We start from the raw sequence: 25,655 nt of genomic DNA, 5'->3' as shown, positions 1-25,655 counted from the left end.
ACTTTATAAATCACTGGTTTGACCTCAGCTGGAGTATTGTGGACAATTCTGAGCACCAGGAAAGAAGAAAAGGCCTTAGAAAGAGTACAGAGAAGGTTTACCAGGATGTTTCCAGGGATGAGGGACTTCAGTTATAGGGGGAGGTTGGAAAAGTTAAGACTGTTCTCCTTGAAACCGAGAAGGGTAAGCGGTAACCTAATGGAGGTTTTCAAGATGATGAGAGGTTTTGATAGAGGAGAAATTATTCCCTCTGGTGACTGGGTCAATAATCATAATTCATAAATTCAAAATCATTAACAAAAGATCTAGATGGAAGAGGAGGAGAAACATTTTCACTGAGAGATTTGTCGGGATATGGAATGCTCTACCTGAAAAGATGGTGGAAACGGATTCCATAAATAACTGTAAAAGAGACTGGGACAGGTACGTGAAGATGAGGAAATTACAGGATTACGGACAAAAAGTGGGGATGTGTGACTAAGCACGACTGTTCTTCAAAGAGCAGCACAGGTTAATAAAATATTGGCCTGGAACTTGGGGTGTGCAGCAAAGTGACAGCGATCGCCTTTAACCTCGAATAAAGCTGCCCACAAAGATCTCACGATCTCTGTGGTGAAAACTTTAGTTTTCTTAACCTTAATTTGATTGTAGCATTGTCAAAAGGAGGTCCCAGCGTATAGCAGCAGTGATGTCATCAAGCTGTCTAAATAGCCAATCATTTGAAGAATTCTCATAGACAGCAAACCAGGAAATAAAAAACACTGATCATTCACTTTTACATTTTTTTTTACAGAGAGCAAAATAAAGATTTGGACATACACATTGGATTAAGGTAGAAGCTGAAATATCATAAACAAACTTAAAAAAATATTTTAAAGTATTTTTCGTATTTTAAAAATCTAATCATTTTTTCATAATGGAGAAATTTGACTTTTCACAAATATAAAATTTGTTTTTCAGGGCCAGAACTGTTATTCAGCAGCCAATACGCCATTAAAACTTCAGTTACACCTCTTTCAACAAGCTTAACTTTTTTATGGGTTTTTAACAGTGATTAGAGTGAAAAAGGGGAAGTTTGTGGCAGTTCAATTGATTGCATGGCTTGCCAGCTATGGGGTTCCACATTGCAGCCTGTGGCGGAGCAGGGAATGACCGACTGCAATAACAGGACTTCAGCGTTTATCTGCGCATGCGCTACATCCTGACGTTACAGTTAGTTTCAGGGGGCTAATGCTGACAGTTTTGCCATTATTGTCACCACAAAATCCGATCTATTGATTTCAATTTCTCTTGTAACTTTAACAGTTTTCTATCGCTTAACCACCGGACCTGGATCAAGCTTGCTGCAGGATTTCTTCTTTTTTCGAAATGCTTTTGACGATGCTGCTCCTGAACTTTAAGAGCCAGCCCTGAGCCAAGAATGCCCTTAGTGAAGAAAAATAAATGTTATGAAATTCTGCAAATAGAAAAGAAATCAAGCCTAAAATCAATCTTACACTTATTAAGGTGTTTGTCATTCCAAATTTACATAAAATATATTAAATAGAATTCCTAATATTAATGCAATGGTACCACAACTATTATTATTAAATCCCTTGTGTGATTGTAAATATTATTGAGGTAATAGGCATTAATTCATAATTGTTAATTAACAGTCATGAAATCAAATAACAGCGATAGTAAGATACTAAAAGACTTAGGGGTAAATTTTCATCTTCACTGCATGGAGCAGTTCATTATAGAACCTACCCTGTTCCACCATTCTATTACATCATGGCTGATCTGTACCTCAACTCCATTTACCCGCCTTTGCTCCATATCCCGCGATAACCTTTCCTAATAAAAATCTATCAATCTCAATCTTGAAAATGTCAGTTGGCCCAGCATCCACAGCCTTTTTTGTGTGAAAAATTGCTGCCTGATTTCATCCCTGAATTGCCTTGCTCTAATTTTAAAATAATGCCCTGTTGTTCTGAATTCTCCCACCAGAAGAAATAACTTCTCTGCATTTGCTCCACTGAATCCTTTTATCATTTGAAATGTCTCGATTAGATCAACCATCAAACTTCTAAACTCAAAGGAATACAACCCAATTTTATATAACCTGTCCTCATAATTTAACCCTTTAAGTCCCGTTGTCACTCGGATGAATCTGCGCTGTACCCCTCCAAGGCCAAAATACCCTTCCTGAAGTGCAGCGCCCGGAACTGAATGCAGTGCTCCAGATAGGGTCTGGCCAAGGCTTTAAAAAACAGAAGCATAATTTCCAGCCCCTTGTGATAAAGACCAGCATTTCACGCGCCTTTTTGATTGCTTTATGTGCCTGTTTACTAGCTTTAAATGATTTGTGTATTTGGAATTTGCTTCTCTACAGTTCAGAGTACATTAGCATTTAAAAATACTCTGGTTTATCCTTCTTAGGTCTAAAATGGATGCCCTCACACTTGCCCACTTTTAACTATCTGCAATAGTTTTCCCCACTAAATTAATCTGTTTATGTCCCTATGCAACTTTCTGCACCCATTTGCAGTACTTACTGTCCCTCCTAAATTAGTGTCAATAATGTAAACCGATGTGAATTGTAATGGTCCTATAAGCTTTCACTTTACATCTAAATAATGCCCAAATCTACTGGATTTCTCCCTCCCGAAAAGTGGTGGCCAAACGCTTTTGTTCCTCACTGTTGGACAGCACTCCCAACTGTAACAGTGTAATTTTCAGATTTGCCAGTTAGTCATCTTTCAGGCCTCTCTGAATAAGATTTAGTGCCAACTTGTGCCAACTTGTGTGTAATTTTGTAATGAAATCCACGAGTAACTCAACTGAAACAGTCGATTGGTCCTTTTTATTCCCGGCAATCTTTTCTGAATACATTGTCAATGTTTTCTCGCAAGAGCTGCTTCCGTGTGCCTCCAACTCCAACACACCAATTAAAGATAGTGCTAACATGCCTGGCCAGTAACCCAGTCGACTTTAACTTACAACCACTGGCTGTTTCTGAACTCAGGGGCTTCACCTACACAATCACTGCACAAAGAAACGGTAGAAAAAAACTAGCCACTTACTTATTCAGCCCTGCGACACCCAAGAGTGAAGTAATACTAATTTACCTTATAACTATTTGAATACAACTTTTCACTCAGTTAGTTCTTATAAAATAATCACAAGATGCCATAAATATTTTGACAGGACGGAGCACACATAAAAATGCATGACATTTTTAATTAATATCTGACTTTTAATTAACACCCTCTTGTTTACTCTGTAATTAACATTTTGATATTGAATAATCTTGTACAGGGTTCTCCTGCACTGCTCTGCTGAAACCATCAGCAGTTAGTAATCTCAGTATTTCCACTTGAGGGAGATGTAGGACAACATTCTAAATCGGCACACAAGAAGAAAAAAAGTGCAAATGCTGGAAATCTGGAATAAAAAAAGGAGTGCAGAAAATATACAGCAACCCATCTGCATCTGAAAAGAGAAAATACTTTTTGGGTGTTGTTCCTTTGTCAGAATTGGAAACTGGAATAAGCCTTATTAACCCTGAACAAGACAGAGGGGGCAGGAGAACAACATATAAAAGTGAAGAATCAGGAATGCTGACCCCTGTCACAGAGAAGCAGTTCATGGGCAGCAGCTTGTTTTTAAAAAGCTGAAAGTGGTAAAATCTGGTGGTCAATAAATAATGATCATCTCGGTAAGGTGATGAAAAGGCATTAAAAGACAGAAGGGTATGAAAATAGCTATGTATAAAACTTTATGTTACGCTTACAGTAAGATGAGAAAAGGCTATTCGGCCCAAAGCTCAGTATTTCTATATCCAACTCTCCCATTATCCCAATGTTTTTTGAGGTCCCCAATGTCTTTGACTGCTAATTTGCTTGGCAGACTATTCTAAGCATTTAATAGTTTTCAAGTCAAATTCTTCCACTGTGTTGAATTTTTTTTTCATGAATTTAAATTTATGTCCTGATCCTCTTTTCCTGGATTCTTTGAAGTAATAATCTGGAGTCACCTTATGTAATAATTTATATACCTCACTGAAGTCCCCTTTTAAACCCTTTCTGGATGATAGAGACTGAGCTACTCTAATCTTCATGGCTCATCTCATTTATTTGGCATCCGTCTTGTTCCCCTCTGTGCCCTCTCTCATTCATGTGTGTTTTCCAGCGATTGGTACCAAGAGTTGAGCACAGAACTCAAACTGTGGTCTGTACACTGTAAAGCGTTCAGGCACAAAACGGGCTGAAAGCATACCAATTTAGCAATGGATGACCAGTGCCCAATCTGCACAGGCATTGGTCCCGCTACTAAATTCACTATTGTGCATTGTTTCTCCTGCCCAAGTTCCAGTGGAAGTCCCACAGAAACTCACAGCTCCTGTGCAGCACACTCCAGGATGATGTTGGTAATTTGAGCCACCTACTCAAACACCGAGGACATCCCGCACCTTGATGAGAACTAAAATATAAAATCCACCCATTAATGCAGTTAGCCTTTGGAGCTTTTTTAAAACTACCTCAACTGAAAAAAATAAACATGGTTAAAAACTGAGTGAACTTGAGGGCTTCATTCACCTCCTCAAGCCTTTCCTCCTGTGTGGATGTGATATAATAATGTATGTTTAAATTTCTGCTTGCGAGCTTGGAGAGAGGTCAGGGATATTGGGCCCATAACACATGTTTGGATGTTTTCCATAGTTTAACATGAAATGATAGCAAAACCAGACATTGTGGTACTTACAGCTGGCAAAGCAAAAAATGAGACTCCTACAAGAGCAAACATTGCAGCTAAAAGACGGCCTGCCCAAGTCTTTGGTGTCTTGTCACCGTAGCCAATCGTAGTCAGTGTAATCTACACAAAGAAAATCAAAATTACACAACAAGATATGGATTGTTCCTGCTGCTTGATGCAGAAAAGCAATTGTGTTACTTATAGAAATCTCAGGATGAAAAGGAAACTGCATATACTGGAAATCTAAAATAATAACAGAAAATGCTGGAAATACGCAAAGTTCATCGCATTTACAAAGAAAATAGATGGCTTATTTTTTGGGAATGTGGATGTTTTATTAGAATTTCAGGTGGGAGCCCTTGCAGCAAATTTCAAATAGTTTCTTTAACTGTTTGCTTACTGCTTTCAATTTTTTGAGAATTGCAGGAACATTTGTGAGCTGCTTCCAATGGGCATCTTTCAGGCATTTCACAAGAGCAGTGGTTTGATTCCATGGGTAGCCCAGGAATGTCACCAGTCATGCTGCCAAACTACTGCTGGGACATAGGGATGTTGAGCAGAAGAATTGCTTACTCCCATGCATTGGGATTTCTTATGTCATTAAGAAGATTTGGCTCCATTTTATAATCCCCATCACCAAAATTCTAGGAACATAGGGCTCAATTTTGGCCATGATTTTTTTTGAGCAAGTTGGTTTTTCTGGCGTAAATTAAAAAACGGCACTTTCCCCACTCAACTTGCTCCAAGTATTGTTTTTTTTTTAGTTGAGTTTTTTTTTTCAAAAGGGGGCATTCCCAACCACTTACGCCAGTTTTAGCCATTTATGCCACTTTGGCCAGCTAAAACTTACTCCAAATCGACTTAGCTCAGCGTATGTGGCCAGCTCTGAAAAACCTTGCAGGCAGTTAAGAAATCGCCGCAAGTTAGTACATTTAAAGCACTAAGACTTACAAAGCACTAAACAAAGCACAAAAAGTAATAAGCAATCAATCAAAAACAAATAAAAAATAGAAGTCATACCTTTATGCCAGAAACAAGTTTTTTTTTAAGTTCAAACCACTTGGGTTTTATTCAAAATAAACAATTTGGAATACAATATATCACAAGGCTGCCATTCTCAAGGCAGTAGATGTTAGCTCATCAAGACGGTTGGTCCTTTTTATTTTTTGCCTTCAACCTTCCCCGTTCCTTTCTTGTTGTGCTTCTTGGCAAACCGCATGTTCCTCAGAAACTTGGGATCAACTCCTTTCAGGGGCTCAAATCGCCAGAAACCAGTTGCTCGTGGGCTGGTGCAGGAGATCATTCGGCCAGGGATAGGGGTGGCAAACATCGGGGCATCCCTTCGGCCAGGGATAGGGGCGACGTGCATCGGTCCTGCTGACAGCTTGCAGGACACGCTGGGAGGGCGAGGAGCATGCGCGCAGACTCCACTGCGCATGCGGACAGCTGCCGACAGTGTTTTCGTCGCTGGGCTGTAGCTCCGCCCCCACTTCACCATGGACACTGCGCCAGGACCTGGGACACTCGGCGGAGGGGCCAGGATACTCAGTAAGATTTTTGGTGTCATTTTGAGTGCACAAAGTCGGCGCATCTTGGCTGAGTGTGCCGAAAAAAGGGGTTGAGGAAAATCTAGCCCATGGGAACAGGAGTAGGCCATACAGTCTCTTGAGCCTGTTCCACCATTCAATTAGATCATGGCTGATCTGTACCTCAATTCCATTTACCCGCCTTTGTTTCATATCCCTTAATTTCCATTACCTAACAAAAATGTATCAATCTCAATTATGAAATTTTCAATGGCTCCAGACTCAACAGGTCCTTATTTTTTGCAGTATACATTAAAGATTTTAGACTTAAATGTAGGGGGCATGATAAAGAAATTTGCAGATGATACAGAAATTGGCCGTGTAGTTGACAGTGAGGAGGAAAGCTCTAGACCGCAGGAAGATATCAATGAACTGGTCAGTTGGACATAAAAGTGGCAAATGGAATTCAATCTGGAAAAAGGTGTAATGTAATGCATTTGGGTAGGGCAACAAGGCAAGAGAATACACAATAAATGGGAGGGTACTGAGAGGTGTGGAGGAATAGAGGGACCTTGGAGTATATGTCCACAGATCCTTAAAGGTAGCAGGACAGGTCGATAAAGTAGTTATAAAGGCATATGGAATGCTTTCCTTTATTAGCCGAGGAATAGAATACAAGATCAGGGAATTTATGCTAAAATTGCATAAAACATTGGTTAGGCTACAGCTGGAGTACTGCGTATAGTTCTGGTCACCACATTACAGGAAGGACGTGATTGCACTAGAAAGGGTACAGAGGAGATTTACGAGGATATTGTCAGGACTAGAAAACTTTAGCTATGAGGAAAGATTGGATAGGCTGGGGTTATTTTCCTTGCAACAGAGGAGGCTGAGGGGAGATTTAATTGAGGTATATAAAATTATGAGGGGCCCAGATAGATTGGATAGGAAGGACCTATTTCCCCTAGCAGAGCGGTCAATAACCAGGGAACATAAATTTAAAGTAGTTGGTAGAAGGATTAGAGGAGATATGAGGGGACATTTCTTCACCCAGAGGGTGGTGGGGGTCTGGAACTCACTGCCTGAAAGGGTGGAAGAGGCAGAAACTCTCATCACATTAAAAAAGTACTTGGCTGTGCCCTTAAAAAGCCATAATCTACAGGGCTAAGGACCTAGTGCTGGAAGGTGGGATTAGGTTGGGTAGATCTTTTTCGACCAACACCGCCACGGGATGGGCTGAGTGGCCTCCTTCTGTGTCGTAGAATCATAGAAAAATTACGACACAGAAGGAGGCCATTCAGCTCATCGTGTTTGTGTTGGTCGAAAAAGATCTACCCAAACTAATCCCACCTTCCAGCACTACCCTTTGTGTGAAGAAGTGCTTCCTGACATCACCGCTGAATGGCCTAACTCTACTTTAAAGGTTATACCCCCTTGTTCTGGATTTCCCACCACCAGAGGAAATAGTTTCTCTCAATCTACCTTATCAAACCCTTTAATCATGTTAAACACCTCAATTAGATCGCTCCTCAATCTTCCATACTCAATGGAATACAAGCCTAATCTATGCAACCTGTCCTTATAATTTATGCATTTTAGCTCCAGTATCATTCTGATGAATTGGCACTGCACCCTCTCAAATGCCAATATATCCTTTTGAACTATAGTGCCCAGAACTGAACACAGTACTCCAGATGCAATCTAACCAGAGCTTCATACAGCTGTTGCATAACTTCCATCCCTTTGCATTCCAGCCTCCTTGAGATGAAGGCTAACTTTCCATGAGCCTTTGAAATTCATTTTTGCACCTGTCCCCTAGTAATTTCTGTACATGGATGTTTAATTCTCTCTGCTCCTTCACAGTTCCTAGCTTCTTACCTTTTAGAAAATATTATCTATCTTTCTTAGGTCCAAAGTGGATTACCTAACAGTTCCCCACATTAAACTCCATCTGCTGCAGTTATGCTCACTCATTTAATCTATCGATGTCCCTTTGGAACTTTCTGCTCCCATCTGCACTATGCAGAATTCTGCAGAAATTGCATGAAAAGGATTACTCAGCTTTTCCTTTATAGAACGAAAAACAAAGAGGCAATGCTGAATCTGTACAAGGCTTTTGTATGACTGCAGTTGAAATGTTGAGTGATGGCACCTCATCATAGGAAGAATATAAGAGCAATGGAAAAGGTGCAGCATATATTCAGTTAGATGGCATCAGCGGATGAAAGGTTACCCCAAGGAAAAGAGAATTGTGAAGATCAAACTTTTTGCTCTAAAGCTAAGAAAGTTAAGAAATGGACCGATAGAGGTTTTCAAGATTATAAAGGAATATGATAATGTAAATATTAATAGATTGTTTTCATTGGTCAGCAAGATGGTAATGAGCAGGTATAAAGTTAAGATAATTACAAAAAGAATTAAAGGTAAGAGGACGCATGGCTAAGGTCCCGGCACAAGATAAATACTCAGGGAGTGGAATACCCATCAGGGAGGGGAAGGAAGCCCAGGGCAGGGGAGGCCCAAGGTTTCCTTGTGGGACCCATAGGAGCACTGCCGTTCCTCCCGGCCCACAAAGAAACTAACAAAAATGAAAAACTTACTTCGCTGTACCCCCTTCTGGTCCTGGATGTTGTTCCCGGCAGGTTATGCCTGGCAAGGAAACCACCACTGCTCTCCTGCTCAGGCCTCAGGTTAAAATGGCAGGGTGGATCCCGATGACATCATCAAAGGCCAATCTGTATATTTAAAGAGGACTCTGCTGGCTTGGTCACTCAGCATCAACAATAATGCTCTACTTTCAGTTCATGATCTTATCCTACTTCCTCTTTCTAAGGCAAAATTGCTTAACCGGACTCTACAAAGTACCTGTATGATTAATTGGGCCACAGCCTACTTTGGAAATTTCTGATACTTTGCAGGAGTCAATCCTACAAGATTAAAACCGCTTAGTATTAAAACCATTGGTTCAAAGATGTTAACAGAGAGACAGACATGTTTAGACATGTTGCTACACCATGGCTCGACTCAATAATGTTTTAGTTATTATATGCAGCGGCCCTCCCTGCTGGTGAATAACTATTAAACAGATAATTTAACAAGACTTCACAGACATACTTGTGTTGGTGAGCTGGAATGCTAGGGTGCTACGTGGAAGGAAATCGCTGTGTTCAAACATAGCACAGGTAGTTATGGCCTGTGCCTTTCATCTGTGCCTCTCGACAGACCTGCTTCCATTTACCCTTGAACTTCCATTCACAGTTTACGCAGGTATGGGATGTTAATTCAGTTAAGATTCTGTACTACTCCTTCTCCTTTACTTGTTGCCAGCGACAGACCCATTGCCCATCAAACATGCTGCTGTGTGTTGCAGAATTCCCAACAGTAGCTCTCAAGCAAGGCATCATTTAGAATTGTGGTCCTCAACAAAAGGTTGTCGAGTAGCCCAGATAAATATTGGATTGAAGTTTTGTGAATTCAAATCTAAAATTTTAACATTTCTTCTCAATGTTTTGCCTATAGTGGAGGAATTTTGTGGAATGGAAGTCACTGCAGACAAACAGCTTTTAAGGAAAGTAAATTGCTGTGGTAGTGCCTGCACCATTGTAATTCAGGCTCCACCCTGCAGTGCACCTCAACAGAGCCACACTAGGGCAACAAAGAGAGCAGAATAAATTAACATACTTGCATCACAACAAAGTCCGATTGTGGTTTGAAGTACAATATTAATGTAATAAAATGCCACCTTATATATAACTTTTTTCAAAGGTAGAACTCGAAATATTAATTAACTGAAGTACAAATCAAATGTACGATTGGTCATCCCACTCTCCTGACTGAATAACATCAGTGACAGCACTTACCAAACCCCACCACAGTGCATCTGCATAGGTATTGAAGTCCTGTGTACTGTTTCTGGCATCATTATCATCTTTTTCAACCAGGTAAACAAGAAAGGAGGCCAGAATGAGTGACAGAAATCCAATGTACCAGGCAGTGATGAGTTCCTGATAAACATGAAAAAGATCTATTAGTTTCTTTAAAGTTGATAAAGAGACAATGCCCCACTCTACTGTAGGTGCCATCTTGAATTAATATAATGCCAATCCACTCAATTAGTAATTTTACTGTTTTGATGTAATATATGGGCAAATTTCATGATCCAGTAGCACAGAACAAGTCTGATTACAGACTTGTATCTTAACTTCTTCACGAATATCTTAGCTTCACTTCAATAAATGATTGGAATTTTTTCTATTTAGATGTTACAGGTTTCATGATAAATTACTACAGAAATTATTTAAAGCTTTAAGTGATGATCTCATCAGGGCGGATTTTTCTCCACAGAATTCATGGTTACTGACTCTGTGTTTCATGTACAAACATATTGAAAATTCAAAATCAAACTTTAACTCAAGTTGTGTATAAATAATTAATAGAAAAATGCAAATTACATTTGTTCCCTGAAGCTATCCTTGCAAATAAATTAAAGGTCACACTCTCCTCCACGATCATGCCCAATTTCAGGCAGGATAGAAATGGCGAATGAGTGGAAATTCAAGACACTAAGGCCTAGCGCTGCCGGACCTGTACTTCCTATCCCCTGCCCCCATCACAGCTGCCAGCTGCCTCTGCTTCTCTGCCTGCTGCAAGTAAATAGTGGCTGGAGAGGACAGGGTCTGTGTTACCACTGCTTCTGTAGATGTTACAGGCAGGCCCTGAGGACCGGTGGTAATGACCATGAGGTGCCCCCATGTTGGGGACCGGGGGGGGGGGGAGGGCAGAGAGATTTGTGGTGACCTCTTCACCCTCCAATCCACCCCAACACTTACCTGCAGAAGGCCCAGGTTTCGGCCGAGGCATATAAGTGCAATATCTGGTTTGATCCTTGGGGGTGCTTCTGCCCTTGCAGAATTAGGCTGTTCTGGTGCTGCCCTTGCAGAATTAGGCTGCTTCTTGGTGCCGGGAACCCAGCCAGGATCTGCCCTGCATGTGAGATGACCCCAGATCTAGGAAACTGGGTTGGAATTCTGGTAATGTTCTGGCGGGACAGGCAGAAGTCGTGTCACTGTTTTTCCTTTTCTCTGGCTCAGAGATTATGATCAGCGTATGATGGGCTCCCGGTGGGATTCCTAACACCAAGAGGAAGCCCCCCCATTGGTTTTAATGCATCCTAATCTTATGCTCCTTCAAGGTCTAACCCAGTTGCAGGATTCAGTTGGTTGGCTGCTGGGTGTTAGTGGGAGTTTCTTTGGATTGAGGTGCCCTGATGGTCCTGATTTGGGTCATGAGAAGGTCCTGAAACTAGTGCTGCCATATTTGATAAGTCCTACTCAATTTCTGGCACATGCTAGGCCGATTAGGGGAATGGATAAGTCAAATGTAGCTTCTACCTGAGAGGTAGCAGCCTCATGTGTGTCTACTCCAGCTGTGCTGGACACAGTACATCTGATCGGCATGGGGGAAGAGCACTGAGCAGCTATAAGGCCAGTTGAACCCTGCGTTATGGCTCTCTATATCCCATTTTCAACATGTTGAAGCTAGATAATAGCGCCGGTTGTCTATTGAAGCTCAAGGTTTCTGTAGCATCCATGAAACATACTCTGACTGGGCTTAGAAATTGAAACACTGGGGATTCCACTGCAGATATCCCTGGCGTTGCCACATGCTTCATGCTGCATTACAGTTCTGTTGAATGGTCATGCACGTTTGCATAGGTTCATCTAGTGCATCCCTCCACAATCACCACCAGATCTTCTTGAATGGTTGGCACACTTGATAATGACAGGCATTGCTACACGCACCCACTATATGCTATCAACCATATCTGCAGGACCTGGCAGACTTATCTGGCAATGACCAAAGGGACCTGACCCTGCAAGTTCTGGGTCAACAGGGAGCAGTTACAGGGCTGTGCCATCTGCTGCAAGTGTATCTGCAGCCATCCTGTACTACAGGGATACCACTGCCAACGGCAGCCAAAGTAACTTCCACAAGCAACGTTTCTCCCTCTGTTTCGTTAGGAATCTAGTGCAGTATCAGCCAATGCGCTGTCCACATGTATCGAACAGGTGACTGTTGCATAGGTCGGCATCAGCAGCACTCCATTCTACTTTCCTGTGTGGCTCATCTGGAGCTATCTCCTCAAGCTCAATAATTGCATTCTCTATGATGTGCGTAACTGTGCTAATGCTTACAAATGTTGGTGAGAGTGACATGGGGTGCTGTGATTGCTGTCTTGTTCTGAACCACTGGCAGTGTTGGCAGGTTGTTCTTCAACCTGCAATGATCAGAAAGGAGCATATGTTAGAATACTGACTCCAATCCACACCTTCAAACAGGGCTCCCATTACAAAATGCTTACTGTGTGTGATGTTCATGTGATTGTGTGCTTCACTGTGTGGTAATGAATGAGAAGGAGAATCAGACATAGGGAGGTATTAGTGCTGAGCTTTGGGAGTCCTACAGAATCACCTTCATACTCTTATATTCAAGGATGTCTCGGATGGACTCCAAGAAAATCTGGGCTAGAAATTGGATATGGTCCAAAAACAGGCGATGTCATGCTATTTGGCTAAGTGGTGCAGGCAACATGCAAAATTCGTGCTGCCTGCACCACTTACATGATTGGAATGCTGATCCGGCACTAAACATGCTGCTGATTGGCTTAGCGCTCAACAGGTGGGCCAATATCGGGTGCAGGGTAATGGCCAGTAATGTTTGGCCTCGGCTCTCTTCATTATCTAAAGGCGAGGTGCTTTGATGCAGCAGCACCTCATTGTCATTGCAGTCTGAAGCCACGGCACAGCAATAACAGCAACACAGACAAAGAGCCGCTAGGTCCTCAGATGCGGCTCTTGAGGCCTTGGTCGTGGCAGTGGAGATATATGGTGATAGTATATGCTTACCCGCTCTTCCCCTCACCACAACCTGACTCATGTGCTTTTCTGCTTTCAAATAACCAAGAACTACCAGTAGTTCAGCCTGTCCCTGAAGTCATGGAGGAGAGTGGAGACGAAGACACACCATCACTGCATCTGACACTCGCAGAAACTGGCACTGTGGAGTGAATGTAGTGTGTAGTATAGATGCGAGATCTGCACATGGTGATGCATTGGGCATGAGTGGGCTGCAGCAAGGCCAGGGGGAAAGAGTAGTTCAGGGACCAGCTCACCGGAGGGTGAGTTCGTGCATGGGTTTTGCTGCACACGACTCAGATGATTACCTCGATGGGGCAGCCTTCAGAAGAAGGGTGAAGGCCAAATTGATGGGTGCAATGGCAAGCCTGCCAGAGAGCTTCTCGGCAATGTCAAGGTGTATGGAGGAGTCCAGCTCCAACACTGGACGGGGCTCTGCGCAGAGCTTGGAGCCCATGATGGAGAACTCCAGGGGAGACCTTGTGGACCCAGCCATAATGCTGTTTGTGATGGGCGATGTTGCGGCTTCCATTGCAGCACAGTCGGAAGTGACCCAACATCTCAGTGCTGCAGTGGAAGCCCAGACTGCTCTCCTGCAGGCTCAGCTTGCTGCCACCCAAGCTCAGACTGCTGCCATCATGGCTGGGCTCACGAGTGTCGAAAGGGGTTTGCAGGGTGTTGCAGGAGGCCAGAAATCTGTCCTGCAACAGGTTGCTAGGAATGCTGAGGCGCTGCCCTGGGGGAGTGGCAGTGGGTCTGTGGAGCAAGAACCTGCTATCCACTTTTAGGATGACAGCATTCCTACTCCCACCACTGCCACCGCCCTTGCCGCTGCCTGTCAGCCAGCCAGCCCAGACTGCTACCACCCATGCCGAGGTGGTGCAGTCTACAGCCAGGACTTCTAGGTCCACGGCTGATCGAGACCGTTCTGCAAGGCCATCTGAAGTCTCCCCCACGGAAAGTCAGCAGCCTTCCACCAGCCATGCTGCAGCCACTAGGGGAGCACTGCGTGGGAACACTAGAGTAGGATAGGGCACAAGAACAACAGGCACGAAGGGATTGCACAAGGGTTATTAGTTCATATTGTAATTTGAATTGAATACTTGTGAATTTATTAATTTTGTTTGAATGTTTGTTTTGTGGTAGCTCTTATTTCAGCTTTGCAGCTAGGAGGATGCTGTGATGTTCCGTGATAGAGGGATGTGGTTGATCGGGATGTGGTGAGCACCGGGGATAGAAAAACATAGAAAATAGGAGCAGTAGTAGGCCATTCGGCCCTTCCAGTCTGCACCATTTAATATGATCATGGCTGATCCTCTATCTCAACACCATATTCCCGCTTTTTCCCCATACCCCTTGATGCCTTTTGTTTCTAGAAATCTATCTATCTCCCTCTTAAATACATTCAGTGACTTGGCCTCCACAGCCTTCTGTGGTAGAGAATTCCACCCTCTGAGTGAAAACATTTCTCCTCATCTCAGTCCTAAATTTCCTACCCCATATCCTGAGACTGTGACCCCTTGTTCTAGACTTCCCAGCCAGGGGAATAATCCTCCCCGCATCCGGTCTGTCCAACCACATCAGAATTTTATACGTTTCAATGAGATCCCCTCTCATTCTTCTAAACTCTAGTGAATACAGGCCTAGTCGACCCAATCTCTCCTCATACGACAGTCCTGCCATCTCAGGAATCAGTCTGGTGAACCTTTGCTGCACTCCCTCTATTGCAAGTATATCCTTTCTTAGGTAAGGAGACCAAAACTGCACACAATACTCCAGGTGTAGTCTCACCAAGGCGCTGTATAACTGTAGTAAGACATCCTTGCTCCTGTACTCAAATCCTCTTGCAATGAAGGCCAACATACCATTTGCCTTCCTCACTGCTTGCTGCACCTGCATGTTTGCTTTCAATGACTGGTGTACAAGGACATCCAGATCCCTCTGTACATCGACACTTCCCAAGCCATCACCATTTAAATAATACTTTGTCCTTATGTTTTTCCTACCAAAGTGGATAACTTCACATTTATCCACGTTATATTGCATCTGCCATGTGTTTGCCCACTCACGCAACCTATCTAAATCGCCTTGCAGCATCTTTGCATCCTCCTCACAACTCACAATCCCACTTAGTTTTGTGTCGTCAGCAAACTTGGAAATATTACATTTGGTTCCCTCATCCAAATCATTTATATATATTGTGAATAGCTGGGGCCCAAGCACCGATCCCTGTGGTAGCCCACTAGTCACTGCCCACCACCCCGAATTAGACCCGTTTATTCCCACTCTCTGTTTCCTGTCAGTTAACCAATTTTCAATCCATACCAATACATTAACCCCAATCCTATGTGCTTTAATTTTGCACACTAACCTCTTATGTGGGACTTTATCAAAGGCCTTCTGAAAATCCAAATACACTACATCCACTGGTTCTCCCTTATCTATTCTATCAGTTACATCCTCAAAAAACTCTAATAGGTTTGTCAAACATGATTTTCCTTTCATAAATCCATGTTGACTCTGTTTAATCCCTTTGATATTATCTAAGTGTGCTATCATCACATCCTTTATAATAGACTCCAGCATTTTCCCTTACTGATGTCAGGCTAACCGGTCTGTAGTTCCCCGTTTTCTCTCTCCCTTCTTTTTTAAATAGTGGGGTTACATTTGGGGTTTCATTCACTGGAATTGGAGTCTGATGATACGTTCACCGACAGCCCGTCCAGAAGAGGGATTTGCTGCCTGCCTCCTCCCTTCCTCATTGTTCCGCAATCCCTACTGGCAAGGGCTGCATCCTCAGGATGGCCAAGTTGTCAAGCATGTAGCAGACTATCAAAAAATGGGACAACCGCTCCGGCGAGTACTGGAGGACTGCTCCCGAGCAGTCAAGGCAGCGGATCCTTGGCTTCAGCAGCCCAATGATCTGCTCGATGATGTTCCTTGTGGCAGCAAGGCTCTCATAAGAACATAAGAATTAGGAGCAGGAATAGACCATACTGACCTTCAATCCTGCTCCCCCATTCAATAAAATCATGACTGATCTTTTACCTCAACTCCACTTTCCTGCCCAATTCCCATATCCCTTGATTCCCCTGGAGTCCAAAAATCTATCTATCTCATTATAAGAGTGGTGGGGTCGCAGAGGGGAGTCATCAGCCAGATGCAGAGCAGCCACATTTGGGTATGACGTGGTGGCTGGAAGATTGCTAGCACATCAGACTGATGCAGGATGAAGGTATCATGGCTGCTGCCAGGATAGCGGGCATTGACCATCAGGAAGTGCTGTCTGTGGTCGCACAACAACTGCACATTAAGAGAGTGGTCGTTTTTGCGGTTACGGAAGATCTCAGAATAGGTATACAGTGCCCGCAAAGCCGTGTGGATGCAGTCAATGGCGCCCTGCACCATGGGGTAGCCCGCTATCTTGGCAAAGCCACATGCACACTTCTCCTGCTTCTCTTTGTTGAGAAAGGAGACAACGTAGTCACTTCTCCTGGTGTAAAGAGCCTCTGTGACCTCCCGGGTGCGGCAATGGGCAACAAACTGCAAAATTTTAGCTCTGTCTCCTGCTGCAGACTGGAACAGTCTGCTGGTGAAGAAATTGAGGGTCACGGTGACCTTGAGAGCCGCTGCAAGAGCCATGGTCGCCCTGCTCTGAGTCTGCAGTTCTGGTTGCAGCTAGTGGCAGAAGTCTGTGACCACCTTCTTGGTGAGGTGGAACCTCCTAATACCTCCACTTAAATGAGGATCAGTGTAAGAGATGTGTTCTCGGAAGAAGCTAGGTGGGTAAGGCCTTCTGTTGAGAGCCCTCTTTCTTCTCCCTCTATGCGCATCTTCTCCTCTTCCTTTTCCAAAGATTCTCGAATGCAGGAGGACTGCAAGTAGAGCCCCCCATCACTGTGAGCAAGTGTTGTGAGCTCAAGCCTTTAAAATATGAGGGCATTCTCCATAGAAACATAGAAACATAGAAAATAGGTGCAGGAGCAGGCCATTCGGCCCTTCAAGCCTGCACTACCATTCAATATGATCATGGCTGATCATGCAACTTCAGTACCCCATTCCTGCTTTCTCTCCGTATCCCTTGATCTCTTTAGCCATAAGGGTCACATCTAACTCCCTTTTGAATATATCTAACGAAATGGCCTCAACAACTTTCTGTGGTAGAGAATTCCACAGGTTCACAATTCTCTGAGTGAAGAAGTTTCTCCTCATCTCGGTCCTAAATAGCTTACCCCTTATCCTTAGACTGTGACCCCTGGTTCTGGACTTCCCCAACATCGGGAACATTCTTCCTGCATCTAACCTGTCCAATCTCCTCAGAATTTTATATGTTTCCATGAGATCCCCTCGCATTCTTCTAAATTCTGGTGAATATAAGCCTAGTCGATTGAGTCTTTCTTCATATGTCAGTCTTGCCATCCCGGGAATCAGTCTGGTGACCCTTCGCTGCACTCCCTCAATAGCAAGAATGTCCTTCCTCAGATTAGGAGACCAAAACTGTACACAATATTCAAGGTGCAGCTCACCAAAGCCCTGTACAACTGTAGTAAGACCTCCCTCCTCCTATACTCAAATCCCCTAGCTATGAAGGCCAACAGACCATTTGCCTTCTTCACCGCCTGTTGTACCTGCATGCCAACTTTCAATGACTGATGTACCATGACAGGTCTCGTTGCACCTCCCCTTTTCCTAATCTGTCACCATTCAGATAATACTCTGCCTTCCTGTTTTTGCCAACAAAGTGGATAACCTCACATTTATCTACATTATACTGCATCATCCATACATTTGCCCACTCACCTAACCTGTCCAAGTCACCCTGCAGCTTCTTAGCATCCTCCTCACTGCTCACACTGCCACCCAGCTTAGTGTCATCTGCAAACTTGGAGATATTACATTCAATTCCTTCGTCTAAATCATTAATGTATATTGTAAATAGCTGGGGTCCCAGCACTGAACCTAGCGGTACCCTATTAGTCACTGCCTGCCATTCTGAAAAGGACCCGTTTATTCCTACTCTTTGCTTCCTGTCTGCCAACCAGTTTTCTATCCACGTCAATACACTTGCAACACCTGTTGCAACACCACTCCTGTTACCTTAGGAACTTGAAACAAGTTTAGAAAGCTGCAAGAGTTGCAGAAAGTTACACAGAACCAGTCAAATTGAGAAAGCATGTCAGTTGCAAGTTGCTGCTGATGATCCTTTTAAATAGTGCTGCTGGAAGCTTTTTTCTCCTTGTGAACGCTTGGTCAGCTGGTCGTAATTAACACAAGCTGGTAAGTGGAGCGCCAAACACGAAAAGGGCAGATCGGGCGTCAGGTGAGCATTGAACACTCACTGACGTCACAGTCTGCATAATCTATATATCTCCAGCGAGCATGGACATCAGCAGCACTGCCAACCTGCCAAAAATGGCGGCCACCGCAGGACCACCAAAAGCAGGTAGAAGTGAGGCCATTTTTTCACTGAAGCGGGCCTTAACGGCCAGTACTAGCACCTCCAATTTCTAGGTCCTGGGCTTTTTAATTTCTGTCTCTGAGAAGCTCAGTTTCATCTTCTTTGCTAAACATGCCTTCTCCTCAACACTTCAAAATTCTTCAAGCTCATCTAAGATTTGAATACTGAGGAGCTTGCTATGTGGAGCACATCCCAGTCCCAGCTCCCAGTAATGCCGTGATGTTGGAGCATTCCTGAAAGTGAACCTGGTCAGTTCTGAGATTTTTAACCAAATATTAGTGAATAACCCTGATGTACATTATGTCAAGCAGCTTTAGGCATGACACCAGACACAATATATCCTTTTGTGCTGAGAAACTTTCAGACATTTCCATAGCACAAGTGATACAGTTCTGCTCAGTATATATTCAGCACTTGAGTACTTTTTTAGATCCTAACATTCCATCATATTTTTGCCTACCAAGAATATTTTCTCTCCATTTGTTTATTTTATTATTTTCACATCAGGTGACAAATTGAGATGATTTTAAGAAGAATGAAAAGCAGCTACTGTATGAAATCCAACAGAAAAAGGCAAGCAGCATAAAGAGTGACAGGTATTCAATGATTTAGCTTCATTCTGTGTTTAAAGTGGTTTCCATACCTTGCTGTGTGAACAAATTGCTGAACCTAAAAGTTTCCATGTGCCTCCTCTCCGGTCCATTCGCAACATGCGCAGTATTTGTAGAAAACGTAAGCTTCTCAGAGATGTTGCCACTATGTTCTGCAGTGTCCCCACTGCAACAATCACCACAGAACCAATCAGGACGATGATATCTAGACAGATACAAAGAAAATACTGGGGTATGAGCAATAGCTTGATGGGAATCCAGGATCCATCAAGAATTCGGGAACAGTTTGAGTCAGATTTTTCAAAGACTGTCTATGTATCAGCTGTGGCTCAGTTGGTAGCATTATTGCCTCTGAGTCAGAAGGTTGTGGGTTCATGTTCCACTCCAGGGACTTGAGCCTGAAATATAGGCTGGCATTCCAGTGCAGTACTGAAGGACTGCTACATTGTCAGCGGTGCCGTCTTTCAAGTGAGGTGTCTGCCCTCTCAGGTAGGCGTAAAAGATCCCATGCCACTATTTCAAAGAAGAGCATGGGCGTTCTGCCTGTGTCCTGGCCTATATTTATCCCTCAACCAACATCACTAAAACAGATTATCGGGCCATTCCTGTTTCTGGGAGAATTGCTGTGTGCAATTAGGCTGCTGCATTTCCAACAGTGACTAGACTTCATAAGCAGTTAATTGGCTGTAAAGTGCTTTGAGACATTGTGAAAGATGCTATGTAAATGGAAGGTCTTTCTATCTATCGAAATATAGACCAGGCTCCCCATGCAGCATCTCCGGATGAGAGTGAAACGGCAGAAACCTGAAGCAGGTGAGCATGCTGACTAATGGGGGGAATCAGTGAAGTGAGAACAATGAAGAGGGATTTTTCCATGTTGGAAAGTGTATAGCCCCAAACAGTAAGCAAAGAATGCCAATTCATTAATTGAAAACCACACTTCATGTCACTGCAATAAAACCATCATTCCACATCCATGATTAAGTTCAACTGAATTTTTTGTAACAGAATTTTCTTCCATCTGAGAGTATCAGAACAATTCATTAAGTTATGTGGATGATTAGAGGTTTTCACAGAATTAAATTTCTTCCATATTTGTACCCAGGGAAGCAGTCCTGGATTCATTCTAAAAAACATTCCCTACTTTGACCACAGGCATTATCTTTATTCCGTTCTATTTTGGGAAGGTTAAAATCACCCAATATTTATCACCCTGTTGTTCTTCGCTATCTCTCTGATCTTACCCCATCTATCTCATCTTCTCTCTTTGGTGGCCTGCAATGCACATGAAGCATTCTACCATTTATCTTCATCTTTCTTAACTCTATTAATATTAAGGCCCTAGTATTTATTGGGCTGCGCGTGTGGAGCAAGAGCAGGGGGAGTTATGGACGGGAAACCCGTAGTACGGGTTTCACAGACTTCCTGCAGTTATAAAATTTTAATCTCCAGGTTTCCCATCCGATAACCAGCCCGATTGACAGGCTGGCTGCCGATCAGGCAGGAAAGCCTGCAACAGAAAGACACAGCCAAGCAGGCATCGAGAAATATCGCGATCGGGGACTAGTGGGGGCGGGGGGTGGAGATGAGATGGTGGTTGGGGGAGATCGTGGTTAGGGGTATAGAACATGGGCAGGGGACAAGATGGTGGTCAGGGTGGGATCCGATCGAGGGAGGTGAATATGGTGGTCAGGGCGGTGGAGATGGTGGTCGATGGGGGGGGGGGGGGGGGAGGGTCGTGGAGATGGTGAAAGAGGGGTTGCAATCACGAGGCGGGAGTGCAGGGGGGGAGTGAGACAGCAGTGGCAGCTGTTACAGGATAACTTTTTTTTTCATGTGATGTGGCCAGCATTTATTATTCATTCCTAATTGCCCGAGAGAAGCTGGTGGTGAGCTGCTGCAGTCCATGAGGTGATGATACTGCCACAGTGCTGTTAGGAAGTTCCAGGATTTTGACACAGCAACGACAAAGAAACGGCGATATATTTCCAAGTCAGGATGGTGTGTGACTTGGAGGGCAACGTGCACCTGCTGCTCTTGTCCTTCTAGGTGGTAGAGGTCGGGGGTTTAAAAGGTGCTCTCAAAGAAGCCTCAGCAATTTGCTGCAGTGCATCTTATAGATGGTGCACACTGCAGCCATGGTGTGCCGATGGTACAGGGAATGAATGTTTAAGCTGGTGGATGGGCTGCTTTGTCCTGGATGGTGTCAAGCTTCTTAAGTGTTGTCGGAGCTGCACTCATCCAAGCAGGTGGAGAGTAGTCCATCACACTCCTGACTTGTGCCTCGTAGATGGTAGAAAGGCTTTGGGGAGTCGGGAGATGAGTCGCTCACTGAAGAATACCCAACCTCTGACCTGCTTTTGGTGTCACAGTATTCCTGTGGCTGGTCCAGTTAAGTTTCTGGTCAATGGTGACCCACAGGATGTTGATGGTGGATGGTGTTGGGCCTGGAGGAAACATTCCTGCTCCTCCTGGCCCACAAGCATTGCTGTAAAGGCACTTACCTTATGCATCCAAACCTTCTGGAATGTGAACACGTAGCTGAGGAGTGGTCTGGGAAAGAGGGGTTCCATTTCATGGGGCAATGGCACAAGTATCGGGACAAGAAGGAACTGTACCGTTGGGATGGGTTCCACTTGAACCAGGCTGGGACCTAGGTCCTAGCAGAAAGGCTAAATAGGGACTTTAAATGGGTGGGGAGGGCTCAGGTGAAAAGTAGTATAAATAATAATTCAAAAACAAATAAAAGGGAAGAGAGTAGGGTAACAGTCAGAAACTGTGCTTTAGGCACTACAGGTAAAGGGAAAACTAAAAGATGTAAAGTGATTAAACCAGGAGAGAAATAAGAAACGTGTGAGTAAGACATTCGAGCTGAAGGATAGTCTAGGGTGTTTGGACCAAATAAGCATTCTTTATACAAATGCACGGAGTATAATGAATAAATTGAATGAACTGCAGGCGCAAATTCAACTTGGAGGGTATGACATAGTTACCATTATTGAGACATGGCTGCAGGACATGGCTGGGAACTAAATATACCAGGTTATAAGGTCTACAGGAAAGATAGGGAAAATGGTATAAGAGGAGTAGCCTTAGTGATTAGCATAGTTAACGTAGTGTTTGAAAGGGAGAAATGCGAAACAGCTACTAGGATTCTAGATTTCGGTAAGGCCGACTTCAATGCGATGAGACAGAGACTGTCCACAGTAAACTGGGATAATCTATTAATGGGTAAAATGACAGAAGATCAGTGGGAGGTATTCTAAAAAGAATTTAATGTGATAGAGAACCAGTTTATTACCCTAAGGGGCAAGAGCTCTACTTGCCAAAAAAAAGCCATGGACAACTAAAAAGGTAAGAGACAGCATAAAACTAAAAGAAAAAGCATACAGAAATACACAAACTAGCACAGGTCCTGGCGAATGGGAAAGATACAAAGACCAGCAAAGGGTGACAAAACAGATAGTAAGAGCTACAAAAGGGAGTATGAACAGAAACTTGCAAGGGATATCAAAGTCAACACAAAACATTTTAACAATTATATTAAGGAAAACAGTGTGGTCAGGAGCAATGCTGTCCCCATGAAAATTGGTAACATTGATGCGGTCAATGATAATAAGGAATAATTGTTGAATACATGTTGAATAATTACTTCGCATCAGTATTTACAGTAGAGGATTGTCGGAAATCCCAAGGAAACTAGTATTGAATCAGAGACTCAACAAATTTAATGTATGCAAAATAACAGTAATGAAGAATATAATGCCACTAAAGAGTGATGAATCCCCAGGACTAGATGGTTTCCATCCCAGAGTTTTAAAGCAAGTAAGTGCGCACATTGCAGATGCCTTAACTATAATCTTCTAAAGTTCTCTCGCTTTAGGAACCATTCCTTTAGATTGGAAAATTGTGCATGTCACTCCACTATTTAAGAATGGTGAGAGAGGAAAACCAGGGCATTGTCAGTTAACCTAACATCTGTTGCTGGGAAATTACTAGACTCTATAATTAAGGATAGAGTGACTGAACTTCTTGAAAATTTTCAGCTGATCGGAGAGAGCCAGCATGGATTTATAAAAAGAGTTTTTGAAGAGGGGACTAAAGTAGTGGACAGAGGTATGTCTATGGATGTTATTTATATGGACTTCCAGAAGGCATTTGATAAAGTCCCTCATAAGAGACTGTTAACTAAGGTTGAAGCCCATGGAACTGTATTCAAATTATTGACCTGGTTAGGAAATTGGCTGAGTTGCAGGAGACAGAGGGAAGGGATAATGGGCAGGTACTCTAATTGTGACTTGTTGTGTCTCGCAGGGATCTGTGTTGGGACCTCAACTATTCAGAGTATTTATTACCGACTTTGATGTTGGGATGGAAAGCCACATTGCCAAATTTGCTGATGACACAAAGATAGGTGGCATTGTAGGCAGTGTTGAAGAAAGCATAAAATTACAAAGAGATATTGATAGATTAAGTGAATGGGCAAAACTGTGACAAATGGATTTCAATGTAGGCAAATGTGGGATCATCCATTTTGGACCTAAAAAATATAGAACAGGGTACCTTCTAAATGGTGAAATGCTAAAAACAGTGGAGGTTCAAAAAGACTTGGGGATCCAGGTACGTGGATCATTAAAATATCATGAACCGGTACAGAAGATAATCAAAAAGGCTCATGGAATGCTGGTCTTTATATCTAGAAGACATGAACACAAGGGGGTAACAAGGAACATAGGAACGGGCCTCTGGAGCCTGCACCACCATTCAATGAGATCATGGCTAATATGTGACCTAACTCCATATAGGTACCTTTGGCCCATATCTCTTAATCGCTTTGGTTAACAAAAATTGATCAGTCTCAGATTTAAAATGAACGATTGATCTCGCATCAATTGTCATTTGCGGAAGAGAATTCCAAACTTCTACCATCCTTTGTGTATAGAAGTGTTTCCTTATTTCACTCCTGAAAGGTCTGGCTCTAATTTTTAGACTAAGCCCCCTAGAATCCCCAACCAATGGAAATAGGTTCTCTCTATCTACTCTATCTGTTCCCCTTAATATCCTGAAAAATTCTCCCCTCCTTTTACCTGCCAGGTTTCCCAAGACCTGGGAATTCAGGCCAGCATGGGTTAAAACTAGAAACGCTGTTAAAATGAAGGCAGGCAGTCTCCTTAAAAGGTTCAACAACCAACTCGCCTCCTGCGAGTGGAGCAGTTACCCACCCCTCGGTTAAAACTGGAAGTGGGCGGGTTCAAGGCGCATTAGGATCGAGGCAGGTTGGGTTCCTGTTGCAGATTTTTAACTTTCTAAGCTCCCACCTGACCCAAGCTCACCCATTTTTGGGAGTTAAAATTACCCCCTAATTCTTTATTACCGCAACCCCCAGGGCACCCTTAGTGCTGTGATAGAACATTCATGAACACTGCCACTTACCCCTTTTCCCCCACTATCTCTCCTGAAAATGTTATAATCAATAATATTAAATTCCCAGTCCTGTCTAAACATAAGAGTAGCTCCAGAATAGCTACTATATATTGCTCTGTTTTCATTAATACTTTTAACTCCAATTTTTTTGTGAATGCTTTTTGCATTCACATACATACCACTCAATCCTGATTCCAATTTTGGGGGATTTTTTGGAAAAAAAACATAGCCTGTTATTTCCCTTACTCTGGTAATATTTTCTCACTAGTTATTTCATCTCGACCTTCTGTTTCTATTCCAGCAGCTTTATTAAATCTGCTCTCCCTCTAGTCTTGAATCCAGACTTTCTCCAACCTCTGCCATGTTAGTTTAATTGCTCCACTATAGCCAATTTACTCTCTCTCCAAGGACATTAGTGTCCTTTAAGCTCAGGTAAAAGCCACCCTTCAATATAGCCTTTCCTTGTTCCAGACTTGTGTGTAAGGAAGTATATATTGGCTTGAGTAGTTCAAGTGCATGTTTAAGATCCCATGGCACTATTCAAAGAAGAGCAGTGGTGGCCAACATTCCTCCCTCAAACCATTAACTCATCATTTATTTAATTATTGATGGTGCAGAATGGCCACTGCTCCTGCTTAGACAACAGTCACTATATTCCAAAGTAATTCATTGTGGGAAGCACTTTCAGATAGATTAGGCCAGATTTTAAGGTCAGCAGCGAATGAACAGCAGCAGACATGTACTTAAACATAGACCTTTTATAGGCTTTTCTACTGGAAGTTCCTGTCAACCAACTATCAAAAAAGCACACGGCCCTCTACAGCGCACCTGGGACCTGAGTGAACAACAATTAGATTGAAGAATCGTTAATGAGCACTGAAAAATCTGATCCCGGAAGTGTCAGAATATTTAATTTAATGTCAAATCAGGTACTGGAAGTGAAATAAAGAGGGAAAGAAAGATTGGAAAGATTGGATTCGAGAGA

The 25,655-nt window shown here is 43.1% G+C and overlaps 1 protein-coding gene across 1 annotated transcript in view; it reads right to left on the bottom strand.

The window, feature by feature from the left end:
* Positions 1-25,655, bottom strand: part of kcnq3 (potassium voltage-gated channel, KQT-like subfamily, member 3) — a 636,930-nt gene that overhangs the window by 169,160 nt on the left and 442,115 nt on the right. The window contains exons 4-7 of the mRNA XM_070875993.1: positions 19,279-19,451; positions 10,124-10,267; positions 4,747-4,857; positions 1,330-1,425 (exon numbers count right to left, since the gene is read on the bottom strand). Coding sequence (XP_070732094.1) covers positions 1,330-1,425; positions 4,747-4,857; positions 10,124-10,267; positions 19,279-19,451 — 524 coding nt within the window. The remainder of the gene's footprint in view (positions 1-1,329; positions 1,426-4,746; positions 4,858-10,123; positions 10,268-19,278; positions 19,452-25,655) is intronic.

This window comes from Pristiophorus japonicus, chromosome 1 (genome assembly GCF_044704955.1).
Source record: "Pristiophorus japonicus isolate sPriJap1 chromosome 1, sPriJap1.hap1, whole genome shotgun sequence".
NCBI classification, from domain to species: Eukaryota; Metazoa; Chordata; class Chondrichthyes; family Pristiophoridae; genus Pristiophorus; species Pristiophorus japonicus.
The sequence above is the reverse complement of the archived record's forward strand: the minus strand, read 5'-3'. Positions and strand labels throughout refer to the sequence as shown.